Source organism: Agelaius tricolor, unplaced genomic scaffold (genome assembly GCF_023055355.1).
Source record: "Agelaius tricolor isolate 1412-34295 unplaced genomic scaffold, bAgeTri1.0.p SCAF_2, whole genome shotgun sequence".
In the NCBI taxonomy this organism is placed as follows: domain Eukaryota; kingdom Metazoa; phylum Chordata; class Aves; order Passeriformes; family Icteridae; genus Agelaius; species Agelaius tricolor.
The window spans coordinates 73,083,976-73,104,422 of NW_027269262.1; the positions used below are offsets into that span (position 1 = coordinate 73,083,976).

The following is a 20,447-nucleotide window of genomic DNA, read 5'->3' on the forward strand; positions in this document are numbered from 1 at the left end:
GTGACACCTGAAACCTTTATTCCAAAGATGCTATTTCTTCCTCTTCAAGGGTGTGAGGGCTTTTTAGAAAAACAATTGATAAGTTAGATTGTGCTTTAAAATTCATTGTTGTATAACTTCAGCACTTGAGTAGGTCACCATCTACATCCACAATTGGGCCTAATTCATATTCTTCTTATAAATGTGAGAAGATAAAATTTATATAGAGAATAAATTAATATGATACTCAGCTCTTGTTCTATTGGAACAGGGAAGAAAAACAGGAACACAAGAAACTATTGCAATAGGTTGCATTGTAAGATGATGTTATAAAAAGGTTTTCAAAAGTGTTTATTGTGTGGTCCGCTGAAAATGACTGATGATTGTAGGTGTTTGGCATTTAAAGAATATTGTGAAGTAAGAAAAAAGTTTACAATTTCATTTTCTAAGTCTACAAGAAATAACTGGTACAAAAGCTTTGCTTGCTGGTACTACATTTTCACTTGTTGGGTTTTCAGATGTGGTGCCATTTTTTGGTATAGGTATTGGTATTGTTATTTTGCTGTCAGATATACTGTGAATCCTAAAATGTGCTGAGGATACACCATCTCTGTGTTTCTTCTAAGGTGCTGTGAATACCAGAAAGAGAAAAGCTGCTGTGTTGGTTGACCCCAGCCCTGCAGAATCCCCCACTCTTGCATTTAAATGACTTGTTTACAGTTTTGCACACAGACCGAATTTGAGGAAACTACTAATCCTGTTCCAGAGCTTTGGGGGAAATACTTTATATGATTTAGAAGTTGTACTGTATAAAATCAATTTTATTCACTTTGTCATAAAAGCCCAGTCATCTTTCCTATATTTTTGTGATCTCTCCCCCAACCTATACTTACCAAAATGGGATACTTAGTCTTACTATGTGCTTTCTGCTAATAATTTAATCATACTGGTGTTTCAAATTTTTAATCACCCAGTACAAAGATTATTTTTGTGCTATCTAGCTGTATAATATTTTTTCATCCGTTTCTTGAGGAAACTTCTGTTATTGTGCTGTTTATCCTGATAACTTTTGAGTCATATTGACCAAATTTGACCTCCAGCAAAGGTGGAGGTTTCAAAGGAAGTTAATTTGCTCTAAGTTTCAATACTACTGCTACTAATTTGCCTCTTGAGAAGAGGGATCCGGAATGGTTACCTGTGCTGGAGGATGGGTTGTAGCCTGAAGCCCCTAGTCAGCTGTTGTCTTTGCCATGCTGAAAGGTTGAATGTGGCCTCAGTAGCTTGGAGCCAGGGATAGAGGGGTGGCATACCCAGGAGATGGGAGCTAGGAAAAGACTGAGGCATGACAGAAGGGCACACTGGCTCATTTCTGTTATTTCCATGTATCAATCAAGCTGAGTCAATTTGTCATGCTCAAAAAATGTCCAACTCCCCCCTGTCTTCCTCCCTCTCCCAGCTCACCCTACAGTTGCAGAATTGGTAGATTGTCATGTAAGGTAGCCTGAGGGTTTCACACAGCAGGACTGGCCCTTTTGGCTATCTCCTGTGATTCTATCAGATTTTGTGTAGAATTAAGCTTTTTCTTCAGTCTCTATCCTTTTTTATGCTGCTCCCAAGATTCTTGTCTTTCATTAAGTGCCTCTCACCTGAACATTTTATGCAACAATTCCCTTCCTTATATAATGGTTTCCATATGTTTGCTGTATCAAATTTAAATATACCATCTTTGGGCTCCATTTTGATGCCATCTGCTTTTTTGTCCTTCTTTGAAACAAGAGAGGTGTAATAAGAAAGTGGTTTTCCTTGATTATGCTCTCAGTACAAGGCAGTACTCCATCCAAAATGAAGTTTCACTGGAGGAAGGTTTGATTTTGGCTTTATTAATTCTTCAGACAAAGAGCTGTAAATATATTATTTCTTCTCTTGTACACAAAACTTTGCATTTGACTGCTCTATGTGTTGACTTTAGCTGTGATACAGAGATATCTGTATAACATTTTTATTTTAGGAGAAATAAATGCATTAAAGATGTTTTGCTCATAGGTAGGAACGTCATATTATCCAGCCTGTATGACTTCCATGTTAAACAAAATTCAGGCTCCAGGATGTTTTCTCTGAAAGGTCGTTGGAAAGGTGAGAAGCAGAGATGAAATGATATCATCTCATGTTTACATTCATTATTCAGTGCAGTAGTGGGTTGACCTACAGGAAAATAGGTCCTACATTTGAATTCCTTCATAACTTCCTAAGTCAATTGTTAATTCCTTCTGCTGGAGGGAATTTTAGAAAACCATGTAAAACTGGCAGCAATTTAGCTATTACTGTATTCAGGTTTTGAGGGCTTTTGACTATTTATATTGTGCAACACTGCAGCAGTATTGTTATAAGCAGAAGATTAAAAAAAACTCAAAAAGTAAAACAAGTTTCTGTCATAATCTGTGCTGAATTTTTATCTAATGTGCTTTAGTTTTCTTAGAGGTTTCAACTAATCTGCATGTAATCTCTGTTGGAGGACGCTGGCACTATGCCATACAACTAATTTTTTAATTTTCCAACATTAACTGCCCTTTTCTGTTTCTCCACCTTTTCATAATTCTGTCCATGAGCTTTTCTGTGCCTAAAATTTTCCTTAAGGCTAGAACTGACACAACTTGTTCTATTCTTATCTGTTTCTATGGCATTTCATCCTTTATTGCTTGGTATTTTCTTACACAATTTGCTATGGTTGTTATGGCAACATTAAAACTAAATCTGTTAATTTTCAAATTATATTGCTTTCAAAATGTTGTATGATATATTGGTGAGAAAGAGGTGAAATATTTTCAGCATAATAAAGCAAATTAATGTGATAAATTAATTAGCCTTGTAGTTTTGCAATGTGGCTGCTTCTAGGCAACTTATTATGCACTGTGGTTCTACTTAGGGAAGTATAAATAGAATACATTTGTTGAAGTAGGAGAAACTGTTAAATTGCTGAAAATACTCCTTTGCTATTATTGTTCTAATGGCCAGGATCTGGTAATCGTGACTGGCTTTCTAACAACATCATCACCAACCAGATTGGTAGGCATTTAGTTCATAATTACTAGGATTCCTTGTGTAATACAGACCATCAAATGGCATAAATACACTCCCAGAATGGAAGATATTTGGAGACATTAATGTTAAAAAATCAACAGAACAGGATCTTTCTCTTAGACTGTATTTAAATCAATAAGAGATACTGATGGAGGAAAGAGGAATATGGTTTGAAATTGAAATGGGCAAGAATCTAAAACTTCTGCAAATGCAGTATAAAGTCAGAATCAGTAATGAAAATGGAAGCACAGTTACTTCTTTTACAAAATTAACTGATGGGCCAGATCCACAAATTTTTTTGTATGTAACTTCGTAATGTTGCTATTTTAAAATACCTCTTCCTAGGTTTTGGATTTTAAAAAAATATTGTGAAGTCATTATTTGCATTTTGTGTCTTTTAATGGAGCCTTTGGTGAATTTGACATTCATTGTGACAAAAATTTTTTTTACACTTTCTCTAATATATTTGATTTTACAGCATTGTCAATTCTCATAGTTTATACAGTATTTGTACTTTCAACTTCATGCACATAGGTGTGTGTGTGAGATGAAGTTAGGACTATTATAATGAAAACCTTACCTTTTCAGTGATGTCAAAAAACCCAACAAGACATTGCTTTCTTCATGTCTATAGCAATCTTAAATTACTAACAGAATTTCTGTGGTGATAGGATGTTGGGACATCTAGACTTGGATTGCACTCTGATTTCAGACTGTAAGAATGCAAGTTTTTTAGACATTAAACAGAAAAAGTATCATTTTTCCTCCATCAGACCTGAGCTGGCATTGTGTTTCTTCAAGAAAAAATAATTGGTTAGTGGGTCCACTACTCAATATGTGGTGTAGTTCAACAAGGCAGTTTGTATTCAAAACCATGGCTGCTTTTCAGAAGATGGTGGCTTAATGCCAAAAGCAACTTCTCTGTCACTGATAGAATGCACCCAGAAAATAATTTGAGTTTCAAATGAAAACACATCTCTCTCTTTGGGTGACAAGGGGAGATGATACTAGTACTGGGGATTCTTTAAATAATTACATTTTTGAGGCTCTTAGCATTTGCTGCTATATGTTAATGTCAGGTTTTAAAATATCTGAGTTTTTCTCTTTGTGATGGGATGTAGAAGTTGTAAAGATACTCATAATTCCTTCCTTTCCTATTCCTGCATCCTACTGGCACATAAGATGGATTTCTTTTGTATCAATTCCATGATGTATGCTGTATATTTACTTCTTTCTGAGGGTAGGGTTTTTTTCACAGTAAATCCTAGTGTTCATGTCCAGACTTGTGCAATAACTGGAACAAGAAATAACCCATGTGCATTGTTAAATTAATATTTAAAGTCCAGGACAGATAGGCAGTCTTTTGACACTTATATTTCTTGCATCTGTTTAAGCTCATGCATATCCATCAGATCTGTCGGTGATAAGGGAGTTATTCACCCTCTTTTTATTCTTACAGACTGAACAATTACTCTAAATACATGACCAGTCCTATAAATTTGTACTTTGTCTGTCTTCAGTGTTGTATCTCTGAATGCAGGATACTATTCAAACTGAGGAATAGATGTTCTGCAAGCAGAAACCCCAGTGATGTATTCTAAATAAGTTTTGAGGGCATTTAATAACCTCAGAGTTTGTATTTTCATCTTTTATTTTGGAAAGGCACTGCTATGAAGATGGTCAAAGCTACTGAACTGCTTTTACAAGGCACTGCACACTGAAATACACTTTTTTTGGCTTTTAATCATACTTTTATTTAGAGCTGAGCCTGTGAATTGTATAGCAACTGACTGCATTGAGCATGGATTTTGTTTGAGTACTGACACCTTGCATTGGAGGAATGCATTTTTCTAGCTCACATTTTTCGTATGCTTTTTGTGTGGTCTAGGAATGTGCTGCATGGGAGTTCACATTATTTCCTGCCCTGATAGTTAAGTTTGGAAATAATATAGGTGATGCCTTTGCTTCTACTTCAGTTTCCAATCTGTAAACACAAAATCAATTCTAAAACCTGGATTGAATTCCCAACAGTTTTTCTTGAGAGGGTTCTAAACTAGAAGCTACAGACACTAGAAGGTTACCAATGTTCTGCACTTGAACATTACCAGCGTTTTCAATGTTGATATACTTTGCAATGGATAAGATTTTATGATTATTTTCTTTTTCTTTATGGAAAAAGAAAATGGATTTTTAAGCCTAGAAAATGGAGCCCTTAATTGAACCCTAGATAATCATTCCAGAGATGGGTTGGAATACCAGCAGAGAGGCCAGAAAGATTCAGCTGAGATGTGTTTCACGTGATGAGGGTTTGCAGAGCTCGTACCATTCCTGAGTTTGGGCTATGTCATCGTCATCATTCACTCCAGAGGTGCAGGAGGGGAGTGGTGAGCATTCTAAATTTGAATGGGGATTCATGAACAGCATTGGCACAAAAGCTTGTACAGTACCTGTTAGCCTTAAATAGTGAGTCAAAACTATATCTGCAGATTATGAAAAACCCAATTGAATAAACTAGTGTTGCTCTGTTGTCTGTGAGAAGGCAAATAGATAAATATTCTCTGGATCTTCCTAGGAGAGAGTTCTGTGAAGGTAAGAAAGAGCTGTGCTAATTGTTGGCTTGATCACACTGATGCTTGAGTCACAGACAAAATGTTTGATAATAAAATATTTCTTTGGCACATGATTTTGGCAGTTCTGGACTCAGTAAATGAATATGCCACTGAATCGTTGAATCTTAGTGAATAACCGTAGTTTCTAAATTCATAGAGAGTGAGCATCACACTTCTCACAAAGGTGGATTGTGTTTTAGAGACTAGATTTAGATTATGGTTAAGTGTACTGTTCAGTGTCTGGATTCCCTGGATTTCTTGTTCATTAAGGTGAGTGGTCTGTTTTTTTTAATTTAGCATTGCTTTTCATTGTATGTTGGTACATGGAACTCTTGATTAATGTGTGCTGATGTGATAGATTATCAATGATTATCATGTTCTGTATTTTTGGGATTTTTTTTTGTATATTATTTGCAATAGAGTGGTCTACTACATGTTTGTAAAAAAAGAGATCCTGTATATTATTTAAAAGCTGCTAGCTAAGTGGTGTTATTCATAGATTATCCCTTTCTGTATTTGTTCATTTATTTTAGATTTAATTTAGTCTGGATTAAAAGCAAACCAGTAGATGTCTGCTAGATTTAGCCCATCATGCAGTGGATTTCATCAGGTTCATTGATGGTGTTTATTTATTATGTGTTTTCCAAGTATGGGGCTGGTGCATTTTGACAAAAGAAAAACCAAATCCACCTTAATGAACCAGCTGAAACTCTGTAGTGCCTAATTGGTATGATTTATAGATAGGACTTCAGTGGAAGGCAGCATCGGAAACAGTTAATAAACTATTGTTTTGGTGTAAAGAGATTTTTTAAAATCTGCTCAGTTCTTAAGCCTGAACAATTTAAATCAATTTTCATAACACTAAAACTTGTGTCAGCAAATGAGATCTCCATCCCCTGTGATTCAGGAAGCTGCTGAATGCCATGCAGGAGTGGGACAGTACCATTCATCTTTGGGTATGCCATGGGCCAGGATGCTGCTACTGGGCACCCAGATCTTGTAGGAGAACTGTAAACCACATCAAGCTAAATGCTGTGAACCACACTAAATTAAATAGTAGTCAAGTAGTTCTGGCAGGGGAAAAAGGATTTCCAGAAAATGTTAAGGAAGGAATAAAGAACTTTTGAGGAAATGTGTCTCAACACATTCTTTAAAAGCCAACAGTGCTTCTCTTTGATCTTTTAAGTTGTACGGAAAAGAAAGCTTGGTGCTGTCTGGCAAAGATGCTACAGGCTGGGGGATTGATTCTACCCTTGCAGTTCACTGCAGTCAGTCCCTATGTGCAGCATCCATGGGCTCTGTGTTGGTGTTTAAGCATGCTCGATGTGCTTGGCTGTCATCCTCCTCCAATCCCTCTCCCAAGGTAACCTGCAGGTCTTCCTGAGGCAGGGTTCCCCTCCCTGCTAACAGAGATTAACAGCTCAGTTAAATCTTTCTGCTTAGCCCAGTCTTTTTTGAGTTGCTGCAAGTTCAGATTCCACAATTTCTGAGGTTTTGCAGGCCTCTTTCAACTGATGCCTCAGTTTTCTTTGGAGTTTTTTGCTGCCTTTGCTGTATTTTCTTCCTTCTCCCAGTGATTAATGAACCTGGCATTTGTTGCTCATAAATTGCCCTGAGTTTTTGGACTATAGGATGACTTCCAGAAACCTTTCTGCATGAAATAAACCCCAGCAAACAGTATGTCTATCATTTTTACATTTATTTTAGATAATTTGTTATTCCTTGGTCCTTTCTGAATTAGCTGTTCTAAACTAAACTGATTTTTTTTCCTTATAAAGAGTATAGCTAAGTCAAGGTTTCGCAGCAAATAAGATAGAAATTCGCGTGCACGTTTTGGGTTTGGGGGTTGAGTGTCTCTTCCAACAGACTTTTCCTGTTAGGAATATTTAGTTTTGTTGGTTTAGTTTTGATTATCAACCTTTAATGCTTCTCAGCAGATTGGGATTCTCATGTATTATCCCTCAGTAGGACACTTAAGGTTTGATGTTTAAAATTCTTTCAGCCTCTTACATTGCTCTTCAGGTTAAATGCTTTTCTCAGTCTGAGGGTTATTGCTGTGCATGCATTGTGTGTCAAAACTCACTATTAAATGAATTTCCATTTTTCTTTCTCTTTTACAAAGATTCTTAAATGGACTATTGAGGAAAAATAGCTTTAAAATACATCATTATGTATTCAATGATTTTTAGATTTTTAATACAGCTTTTTTTAACCTCAGGGCTTTTACTTCAAGTTACTTATGTCTGTACTTTTCACCATATTTTTGTATTTACAAAATACTTTAGCAAAATTAGGAGCATCTTTCATTTTTTAATTTATTTTTGCAATGTTTTGTCGTCTTCAACAAATGGGGTTTTTCAAGTGTTTCTCATCCCTAATAGCTTATATCTTTGTTCTTAATACAGCATGCACATATGTGTAGACGAGTAGAATTTTACAAAAATAAAATACTGTTCTTTTCTGAATATTTTTTAATGCTCTTTTTATGGAAGAATCAGATGTCAGGGAGGCAGTGGCTTAACTTGCAAAAGCTTTTGGATATGAGGGCAACATTTGGGTTTATGAAGCTGAATGACAGCTGCAGTAGCTGAAATGTGATATTCAAGGACACTGTAAGATACCTGCTGATAGCTGAGCTCAGGATGAAGGATTATTTAGAAGCACTTGCCCTGGAGAGTTATAGATTAATAAAGATAAAATGCTTTTAACTTTTTGATGCTACTTACTTGCTATGCTAAGAGCTTTAAATAAAGAGTCCCTCCTCCTTTTAAACCTTTATATCCTTGCTTGGTAACATTTGAAAGGATGTTTTGGGTGTTATTTTGGGATTGTTTTCTTCCTTTCCTTTTTTTTTTTTTTTTTTTTTTTTTTGCAAAAGCTGAAGGGGCTGGGGTGGGGGGAATCCTGCATAGTTTTAGATCAGGTGTAGTAGCTACTTTGCCATCAACACTGTGTGATATATTTGTAATGAAGTTTAAACAGCATGGTGAGTATCCAGATGGAGTGTTTTTCCTCATCTTTAGCTTATTTACTCTGTTGGGAGCTTCTGTAAACATTTGTAGTATTCTTCAGGACAAACTGTACAATTAAGCTTGAGATTCCTGATATAGAAAATCACAGGATATAAAAAGCCACCAAGATTTTCTCTAAGGGATTCCAAACTGTGAATTTTTGCCTGTGATACTCTAAAAGTAGTTTTTAAAATGTCTGTGATGGATGATGAAATTCTAAAGAGAAGGTGATAGCAAATTAAAGTGTCATGCCTCAGTAGACCCTAGCATGTAGTGTAACAACACACCCTTTGTAAATGGCATGGGAAAGAGAGACACATCTATTTTTTATGTTTTCTATGAGATACTAAGGATTTGACCTTGAAGATACTTATAATGGATGTTTACTGGCTACAGAGTTTTTGAGATACATTGCTTCAGTTTATTTTCCCATGTTCAGACTCTTTCATGGTGCTCTATTTGTATTAGTGAGAACTATATGCCTAAATAGCTCCAAGAACACCACATGCTATAGTAGGTAAAACTGACATAAACTATATTTGAAATGCTTAGGATATGTTAAAGCATCAATGCACACTGCCTTACTGTTTTGTCAGGAACTGGGTAATATTGCAGTAGACATTATTGCTAATTTTACACTGCTGTTCATGATAAGCTGTGCTTTTCCTTAGATTTCAGTTCCAGTAATCAGGATTGCTCATTGAAGTTTTTGACTACTAGATTTTTTTCCCCCTGAGCTTTTTAACCTTTGTAATTGCAGAAATATTTAGATTTTATCTGCATCCTGATGACTTAGAAATTAATGGGAAAATAAAAAGACACTTCCCTTCTCTTAAAAACATCTTATTTTAGGAATCTATTTTTAAGGATAATTTAATGAAAATAAATGACTCAGCTCATAATTTTTGAATTTTAGTACTGGCAGTATTTAAAGTGCTCAAAGGAGAGCCCTGAGTGCTATTCAAAAAAACATGCAAATGACAGTATGAACTAATGCTGCAGAAAAGTTTGTTTTGTTCCTAGTGGTGATTTCTATTGAAATGTCACTTTGTATGAAGCTGATAAAATCTCCTAGAGCTGAAAAACATTGATGGTACTGACTAAGATTTAGCTTTGTGTTGCTAAAATTACGTTCAGCTTTAATGTTAGAGCAGAGAGAATTCTACTAGTGAAAATAGGAATTAATAATGGAGAAGTTAAAGACAATTTTATCCCTAGAAAAACATTTTAAAAATACATTACCTTCTCTGTCTTTAATTTTCTCTTATCTGTGCAGTTAGAGGAGGATGCTTAGGGTGCTTATTTTATGCCCCAAGATGCTTAAAGTTACTGCAGTCCTGTGGAAGGAACTTTGGCTTTCGACAGTTGTCAGTCCTTCTCTCCTATAAATTGGTACAGTAAATAACTTCCTTTTTATATTTGTATAACTTTGTGCATTGCAACAAGCATTCTTGCTCTTCAGACACCCTGAAATAAACGCCCTCGTTCCATTCCCCATCCCAGTTTTTCTCAAGACTGATTTGCAGTGACAGCAGGGGTGGGGATGGCAACAAGTCAGAGCTCTGCTGTGTGGCCAGTGGGTGCCTGAAACAGCTCATCCTCACCTGGCACTGCTTAGGCAGGGTCAGCAGGATTTGCTGGGTAAGCAGACATAAAGCAGTTCTCCTCCTGTTGCTGCCTGGAAGCAGCTGAACAGACAGCAGTAGCTGGGGAGTATTTCCTTGCACACAAGTGTGTGACAATGTTTTCACTATTGAGATTGACAGATTTTGGATGTGAATTTGTAGTAGAGATAAATGGGGCAGAAAGGCCTACCTTGTACCTTTTGGATTCTGACTCAAGTTTAACTTTTTATACCAGTAAACAAAAGGAGTTTGAAGTGGAGCTCATTCCACTAGAGAAAAGAAAACTCTACTTGACAGAGGGAAGTGAATAGCTGGACAGAAAAGTTTCTGTTATCTTAAACCACTAACACACAAGAAAATCCAAGATATGCACTGGTTAAATCTTAGAAGGTGCTGTGGACAACCCCCTTTTGCAATTGCCATTGATGCAATAATAGTTGTTAGCCATTCTGTTGATAATTCATACTGTAGGAATTGCTAGCAGATGGGAAAATAGATGACTCAGAATATAGTATTAATAATCCATATTTTTTAATCAAAGGCCCCTAATAAGCATGTTGCATGTAAGATTCATTTAAGCAGTTGCTAGGAAGAATTTGTTTTTTCAAGTAAACACAACAAACTTGGTAGAGATTACTTTTTGGTTGAATATCTGTTTTCTTAAAAATTTAAACCCTGAAAATGCATGTGCTTGTTTTTGGTGCACGAGCGTAATAGCAGTATTTCATAATTTACTTTGATAGACTGGAGGTTTGCAATGGTAACTCATGCATTATGGAATTAATAATGGAATCTACTTTTATCATATTGAAAACATGATTGGCATAGAGGTTTTATTTACTTCTCTTGCTGTCCAGAATGGATTAAGATTATAGTGTTCTACATCCACCACAACTTTGGCTTCCACCCCCTGAAAAGTTTGGATGGCTACAGATATGAGTTGGCCAAGTGTGGCTATTGAGTTCCAGACCCCCTCACTTAAATCCATGGACTGCAGACACCACCAGGTATCTCAGATACTTGGTCCATCCCTCTGGCTCCTATGCTGGACATGTGTGGGATCCAGTAGTCAGGACTTACATTGTACTCTTTGACTTCATGACTTCTGAGAGTCCATTTTTGATTGTACTTTATGTCCTTCCTTTTGAGCTTATTGCTCAGAACTCAGGTCTGTAGACAGGAATGCACACCTATTTTCCAAGTGCCCCTTTTGGCCAGAATTTTGACAAGGATTGTAAAAAAAATATGTAATATACAGTGTGGGTCCTCCTGCAGGCAGTAGTATTGATTGCAAGTAATTATTCTTTGGTTTGCTGAAAATAGTGATCCAAATAAACCTAGTCCATATGGGATGCAAGAAGTTAGACCAAAAGACAAAAAAAGTAAAACTTGTTGCACTTCCCTTGCAGAAGTTTGGTTCTGGGAGGTGAGTGCATCACAATGTGAGAGAAAAGTTCCTTGTGTCTCACTGAGGACACATAAAAAAACCAGTCACCTGAAACCAGTAATGACCAGAGTAAGAATGGATTTGGCATAGGTGTATTGTGTTTGTGTGGCCAGGTTTTGGTAGCTGGGTGGCTTCTGTGAGAAGCTGCCAGAAGCTTCCCCCATATCCAGCAGAACCAGTGGCAGCCAGCTCTGGACCTGCTGCTGGCCAAGGCCGAGCCAGTCAGGAATGGTGGTAACACCTCTGTGATAGCATATTTAAGAAGGAAAATAAAGGTATTGCCAGTGGTAATTGTGGCCAGAGAGGAGCAGAGTAAGATTGTGTGGGAGCAACAACTCTGCAGACACCAAAGTCAGGGGAGAAGAAGTGAGGGAGGAGATTCCAGCTCCAGGCGCTGGAGCTGAGGTTCCCCTGCAGCCTCTGGTGAGGCGACTGTGCCCCTGCAGTTCACAGAGGTAGGTGGCAATGCAGAGATCCACCTGCAGCCCGTGGAGAGCATGGGGATGTTGGAAAGGGATCTGTGAATCTGTGGGAGGCCTGTGCTGGAGCTGGCTCCTGGTGGGGACCTCCAGACCTGTGGAGAAAGGAGCCCATGCTGGAGCAGGTTTCCTGCTAGGACTTGTGATCCTGTGTGTGACCCATGCTGGAGAAGCCTGTCCTGGAAGGCCTACACCTTGTGGAAGAGTGACTCACATTGCAGCAGTTTGTGCAGACTGATGCCCATGGGATGGACTCACATGGGGGAAGTTTATGAAGGACTGTCTCCCATGGGAGGGACCCCACACTGGAGCAGCAGAAGGACACCCCTCCCTGAGCAGCAGCAGAAGCAACATGAGATATACTGATCAAAACATCCATTCCCTGTCTCCCTCCACTGGTGGGGGAAGGACATACAGCTGGGAAGGAGGGAGGGGTGGGGGGAAGGTGTTTCTACAGTCTGATTAACTGAGGAAAGATGTTTTAACAGAAGTCCAATTGACTTCTTGTTATCCTGCTCTGATTTTGTTATAAGTAAATTTAATTAGTATCCCTGATTCAGTTCTATTTGGACCATGATAGAATTTGGTGAGTGGTCTCTCCCAGACCTTATCTCAGCTCATGAATCTTTGTTACATTTTCTCTCTCCTGTTCAGGTGTGGGAGTGACAGGTCCAGTTGTGGGAGTGACAGAGCAGCTTTAGTGAGTGCCTGGCATCCAGACAGGGTCAGCCCACTAAAACAAGAAGTGTTCTTCTGATGACATGTTAATTTGTACTCAGCAAACCTTGCATGATCATGCTGGATTATTTTAAACCCCTGGAGTGATCAGTAGGGGCTCCTGCCACCTTCCCACAAGGGCAGCATGTCTGTCTGTGGAGCACTTGTAGCTCTGACCTGTGCTCTGATGGCAACTGGAACACTTCATGCCTGGAGCTGCCTCAACTTTTGGATTTTTACTGTATCCCAGTGTAATGAGGACAGTCACATTAAAAAAAGCTTGCTAATGATTCCTTATCTATTCTGCTCCTTTTTAACATCTACATGTGGCCTTTCCTGGAAAAGCCTCTAACCTATTACAAATAAGTTGAAAAATGAACAAGAAGGAATTAAATTATTAGTGTCCCATTTGCTGGAAGTTTGAGATAAAGTGTACTATGTTCCCAGACTTACTGGTCTCCCAAGTGTGTGGCTGAGTTGCCTTTTCCAAAGATAATAACTGAAAATTGTAGTTCAGTTAGAAGGTTAGTTATGCTTTTATTGTATTTGTCCCATCTTTGGTTGGTACTGGTGGAAGATACTTCAGCCACTTGGGAACTTGGGTCGATGGAACTCCTTCCTGAAAGTTTGCCTTCCACCAGGATTTCCCCCCGGATCAGGGAAAGGAGAAGGTGGAGGCAGGAGCTGCTGGCACTCAGCTGCCAGCACTGGGAGCTTTTGTCCCATAAGGATGACTGTTGTCTGGTCTCTTCATAGGCAAAGTTGATTTCCCTTGCCATAGCAAAGCAGAGAATTTCAGTGAGGCTTCTTTGCCTGTGACTGTGTCTTGAGAATATATTAGCTTTGAGGAGAAATTATTTAATGTCATCTGGCTCTGGTGTGGTTTGACTTCCTTGTTTGATTAGCTTCCCTTATGCATTGTATCTCTTTAATGAGTAGGTTAACAAATACATCTTTAAGGAGAAAAGTTTTATCATTGTACACCTAATCTTTCTTCTAGAAAACTGGGTAAGTGTACTCACTCTAAAAGGCTGTGTCTGTGTGTGGCATTGTAAGTTGGAGTTTGGACTATTGCTTTCCCAAATCCCAAATGTGATTATCTGGTGAAATAAAGGGTCCCAGTGAAGGCAAATGCTGCTACCAGAAACTCCATTAAGACCTCTGTCTTGGAAGTGGCCCTTCATGACACTAATTACTGTCTCTTGTGTGGTTGTGGGTGTTGGATCTCTGAAAGGACATGATTCAGTCCATTACGTGGAGTGGCAGAAATGGAATTATCTGTTATTGTCACACAAATGCTATCCTGATTACAATTGTAATTGTAACAATTTGTTACAGTTAACAGCTTTTAAAAAGCTACTGAAATAAAATTTAAATCCTTTCAGAATTCCTGTAGCTTGTGCTTCCCTCTCCCTCCCATTAATGCCAGTAGCCCCAGTAGTTACTGCTACAAGCTACTTGGTGAATTATTTATGGCAGTTTAAATTGGAAACTGCAAGTGGAAGTGAATGAATGCTGAGCTCTATTGCTTTAAGAATTTGAACCAAAATATTTATTCATGCAGGGCAATAAATTACATAGGAGTAATGAAATATCTTGTTTGAGATATTTCTACACATATTATTTGATATATTTGCTGTTGCATTCAGTGTTTGGATTATTGCAGGCTTTTAGGGTTTGTGAGGTAATACTTATAGCACAGACAGAAGTCAAAGAAATATATTTTTTAATTTGTCAAGGAAATGTATGTGCACAGACACACACACATAATTTCCCAGATTGAGCTGTGGCTAATTAAGTGGTTTTCTCATTTGATGCCAGATAGGTGAGACCTTCCTAACTCTTCTGTTTTCTCCCACTTCCTTCCTTTAAATGTCCTGAGTATCAGCTGTTCATATAGATGAGTACTGTGGCTATCTGGATCTCCTGGGAGACATGTCTGAGATAATTCTGAAAGTTTCTTGGTCTCTGGCTTAAAAAACTAATTTTCTTTATATTTTAATATTCATCCCAGCTGTCTGTGATCTTTAAAGAGTAGTTAATTCTGTTTCCTGGCTCAGTTTCTTGATTGAAATTTAAATAAAAACTCACCCACCACATTCTTCTCTGCTAATTTATGAAAAAATGCTTTTCAGAGCAGAATAATTATGTAATTACATCAGTTGGAGTCTATTCTGTGCCGTTTAAGCTTGATGTCTACAGTGGTGACTGAGAGTGAATAAGTGGCTGTCCAGACTGGCCAAGAGTGGGTAGGGACTTCATCACTGGCAGTTCTCACAAAACACACACACAAGATTATTCAGTGTCTGCCTTAGGCATTTGCTGGTCTGCGGAGCCCCAAATGCATTGTTCCTGTCACACGTGCTAAATACATTATTTCTGTCACACGTGGGTTTATTGCTCCTTTCATCTGTGCTCTGTTGGGATCAGTTAAGCAGTGGAGTTGGCACTGACATCTCTTCCCATTATACTTAAAGTCTCTGACACTTAACTCCTCTAAGAGAATATCTTCATGGAAAAGTGCATCATATGCAAGTTACATATATCAGTGGGCTAAAAATTAAAGAGAATAGTGCAGGGTTTTAATCTTTTCTTCCTGTGAAAATGGAAAGGTGTTCTTCTGCAAAATTCTTGGTGAGTGAGGAATTCCTTTCCCCTTTTTTTTTATATGTTAAATGGGAGGAGTGCAATAAAATGGATGATATTTGATGCGTTGGGAGGCAACTCTTTCCTTCATAAGGAGAAGAAGAGTCTTTGGAAGAAAGCAAGGAAGGGCAAACAAAGTGTCATAAGGAGGGCAGCAAAGAAGGTGGTGAAGGGTCTGGAGGGGAAGAAGCCATATGAAGAACATCTGAAGTCACTTAGTCTGTTCAGCCTGGAGGACACTGAGGGGAGATCTCATTGCCATCTACAACTTCCCATGAGTGAAAGAGGAGGAACAGGCACTAATCTCTTCTTTGTGGTGCCCAGTGACAGACTCGAGGGAATGGCCTGAAGTTGTGTCAGGGGAGGTTTAGGTTGGACATTTCAAAAGGTTCTTCACCCAGAGGGTGGTTGGGCACTGGAAGGGCTCTCCAGGGAAGTGATCACAGTACTGAGCCTGAGTTAAAGAACCACTTGAACAACGTTCCCAGGCACCTGATGGGACTCTTGGGGCTGTTCTGTGCAGGGCCAGGAGTTGGACATTGATGATCCTTGTGGGTCCCTTCCAGCTTGGCATATTCTGTGATTCTGTAAGGCCAACATTGCTGAGCACATCTGAAGGCTCATACAGATCTTGGGATCTTTAGTCCTTGAAGATATTTTGACATGTGGGGTTTAATCCCCTTCTTCATTAGGAACCTTATGGTTAAAATGATATTGCATGAGAATGTGCATCTTTTCCATATGCTCTGTTACGCGTTTCTGATATGCCCACTCTCTTTATTATGACTTTAAATTATTTGTTTACTATGTGCAGTGTAGTCTGTTAGTGGAAGTCATAATGCTGGGGTTTGGACTCTATGTAGCAAGCAGTATGTGTTGCTAATTTATGTGCCTCAATTGCTGATAAAAATAAAGATCAAAAGTAGCAGTTAATTCCTCAGGGAAAACAGATCAGATTGTGTTGATAGAAGCCTGCCCTAGATTCATGAATGAAGCATTGACTCATTGGTAGTTGATTCAGAAAAGTTTGGGTTTTTTTACTCATGAGTTAGGTACTGTGCTTGTTTGCTTGTTTGCAATGTCAGATCATTTGCAAACAAAATAAAGATTACCCCTTTTGTAAGAGGAAATTATATGTGCTATTTTAAATTTGCTGAGTGTTTTCATGCTGGTGAATAATGTGACTGAATAGCACATGGGCAATTCTAACAAAAGAGAAATGTAGAATGGCACTAAATTACATCAGGAAAAAAACACATAGGCCAGACAAAGAACACATTTTAAATGCAGATGATTCCATGCAATAGCAGGTGGACCATATTTTATTTATATATATATATATAGTGCCCAACATGCCCCAGTATCTGAAAGACTCCAGCCTTTGCTGGCAGCAGCAAGTAAGGCAGTGAAGTCATTTATGTGTTGTATGATCACTCACTTGAAATGAGTGCAATGTAATGGACTGTTAAACATTCTGAGAAAATATTTTTGAGAGAAAATAACTTGGTCAAAGGTAACCCCCATGAATTCAGGAAATTATTTAATGTATTACTTAAAACACTATTATTTGTTTTGAGTAGTTCTGACAGCAGTCTGTTGAGGAAGATGCTTTGTCCTTCTTATCAGAAAGTACCCCTAAATATCTCTCAAGGATATTACTTACAGCAGCAGTGTATTTTTCAGGCTTCTACATGAAGTTCAATAAGAAGTACTTGATTATGCAATATAAGTTATATATATGAGTGTATATATATATGTTTGTATGCTGTGGCATGCTTTTTTCAGCCTAATGAGTTAAACTCCAGTCTTGTATTTATTTGTGATTTATTTGCAAGGTTTGCTAAGGGTTTTTTTTTATTTTCAATTAAATGTACTCTGTGTGTTTGCTTTCATAGGCTGTTATTTACTGTGGAGCACAGTAAGGCTTTTGGCTTTATCAACAGTCATATCCATATGTATACATACGCTCCAAGTGTGTAAAAACCCTGCAGCTGTAAATTAAAGGTTTATGAAAGGCAATGATTTTCTTTTTTGTTGAAAACGGTTTCTAATATTTTTTGTGGAATTGTTTTTGTTGTTTTGCAGTTAAAAAATCTGAGTTTAGAAGAATTACAGATGAGACTAAAGGCTTTGGACCCTATGATGGAACGAGAAATTGAGGAGCTTCGTCAGAGGTACACTGCAAAGAGGCAACCTATCCTAGATGCAATGGATGCAAAGAAACGGAGGCAGCAAAATTTCTGAGTTTGTTTTCCTTTCAAACATAATACTAGGAGTCAGTGTGGACACTGGTAGCTTTGTAAGCCAGAAGGAATTTGATTATGAGAGTTTTCAAAAATCCAATCTGTTAAATTTTCCTTCATCAGCAGTGACAATTGCAGCAGTCGTGAATATTCATATGGTGTTCTGCAAAGGCAGCAAAACACTTTACCACTTGTTTGCATTTTCAGATGTTTAATGTAATAGAAGTTTAATCTGTTACTTCCCAATCTTTTTCAGGTGGGTAGTGGTAACTTGGTGTTGTACATTGGGAGTTGTGTTTTGGAGCACCTGGAATGTTTTCTTGATTGTGCAACACTACCGAGCCTTATATTACAATGTATTTTTCTCCCACATAGTAGCATATTTATTATGTAATCTTTGGTTATCTTATTTATTTTATGCCTCTTTTCTGTTGGGAAGTATTAGAATAATACTGTGGAGAGCAGAGTCAAATTAGATAAACTTGCTATTGTAGTATAATGAAAAGCTGCTCACCACTGTAATATCTTTTAAAACTCCAAATTCAACACATATCCTGATTCAGGACAGCACTTGAACATGTATCCAGTCCATTCATAGCAGTAAAATTTAGGAATAAAGTAAGTAATAGGCACATGTTTTTCTGCTCTCCTGAATCAGGGACTGTTGTACAGTACAGTTGTTACACTACAGAGCATTCTTTGAGAGAGGATTTCTGTCATTTGTACGCACACTAAGTGAGCTGTCATTAAACAAGAAAACAAGTGCCTAATCAGTTTTAATTTTTGTTATTCAGGAGAAGCAATACTTACAGTCACTCCTTAAGTGTAAACTTCCAATTGCTATTGCAATTCTGACCAGTATAAACCTCTATTTTGCACGGTAGTTTTATAATGAAGTAACAGCTACACTTTCTGGATATGTTTTTTGTTTAATTTGGGGTTTTTTTAATCACTGTTTTGAGGGGAGAGGGGAATTATTAGTGCTTTGGGGTTTGTTTGTTTTCATATTGTAGCTACAAAGGGATAGTAATTTAAAAACCAAAGAAAATAAATTGAATACTTATATTTAATAAGTACAGAAAAGAAGCAACATTTAATAGTTTTCTGGGGGTTTGTCCTGCAATTGCTAAACATTCAAAATTCCTATAGTCTTCTGTTGGTAGATTTTGGGGACTCAGAAATGCAGGACCAAGCTCTTAATAGCTTTTTATAAGTTCTTGTCTGGTTTATGTTGTGGAATATCTATTGGTAGAATTTACAACGTTGTAAGATATATTTCAGACTTCGCAGAAAATGTGATCCACTCTCTAAACAATCTGCTGTGTTCTGTATTGAAATCTTTACTATCATTGCCTTGTATGTAAATAACTTCACTGTGGTAGTCATACTTCTTTAAACAATACAGCTGAAAAGATCTTTACATTCAGCCTTCGGCTCTTAAACTTTTAATGGTGACTACTGTATGGGCATCTTCTGTTAAATGTTTTCTGGAAGTTAGTAATCATCTCATACCTCTTAACATTAATTGTCAACATATGTGGACCATTTAGATGGAATAGTGCCAATTTTGGAAATGATGCATTATGTCACAAAGCTTATGCCAATGGAAACAAAAAGTTCTTAGAGGATCAGCATTCTGCAGCCATGCTGGTACCAGTACTTGGGTTTGAGCCGTATACAGCAGTCGCTGTCCTTGTCATTCTCTGTGTGTTTGCATGCACACCATGCTCTGACATGTAAACCCTAGAGGCAAATAAATCTTAATTGTGATTATTAGAACGTCCTTATCCTCAACTCTCTTCATACTTCTTAGAGCAGTGACCATTCCTTGTGAAAATGTAAGAACACAGAAGATCCATAAAAATTACTTTAGGCAAGATAAAATGCACCTGGTAGTCCTACGCCTCACATTTATACAACTAAATGATGTAAAGTAAAAAATGGTATAAACATATCACTGTGTCATTAGATTATAATCATAATGCAGGAAAAAAATAACAGCACCAACTTCCCCCATTACTATGGTTCTTATTTATTTAAAGTAATTTCTACTTCTTGAACTTTCTGTTCTCAAAAGCTCAAAGGTGTGTGTTCATACATTGATTTGTGTAGGTATACACACATATATATTCATATCTATATATATAAAAGAGAAAATATAGAACAGGTTTAAACCATCAGGAGAGGAACCTAGCTTGCCTTTTCTTGGTGTGCCTTTTAAGCAAAGTATCATTGTCTAGACACTCTTAGTTGCAGTCTCAGCAGCTAGATTTTCCCTTACTCAATCCTAAACTTTTCACACCAAAAATAAGACTTTGAGTTTGAGTAATGTGGCTTTACAGTGTAATAGTCAATAATATAAAAGGATCACAAATTTCTTATTTTGTGTATTTTGAAAACTTCAGTAATGTAGTACCCTAAAGATGAACTGTGTATCCTGTGGGGACTCCAATAAAAGGCTATTTTAGACTAGAGCTGTTGCAGTCTGACATCTGAAAGCTATCAGAAGGTAAATGACATCCTTTTTTTCTATCCTGATGTGTCTACATAGAAACAACTCAGACTTTGTGCACATGCATGCACACAGAAATGGAATATACATGTATGAGGAAA

The 20,447-nt window shown here is 37.5% G+C and overlaps 1 protein-coding gene across 1 annotated transcript in view; it reads left to right on the forward strand.

Annotated features, from left to right (window-relative positions):
- STK3 (serine/threonine kinase 3) overlaps positions 1-18,188 on the forward strand; it is a 126,923-nt gene extending 108,735 nt beyond the window's left edge. Inside the window, exon 11 of the mRNA XM_071421529.1 lies at positions 17,677-18,188. Within this exon, the coding sequence (XP_071277630.1) occupies positions 17,677-17,835 (159 nt within the window). The 3' untranslated portion in view covers positions 17,836-18,188. The remainder of the gene's footprint in view (positions 1-17,676) is intronic.
- The last annotated feature ends 2,259 nt before the right edge of the window (positions 18,189-20,447 follow it).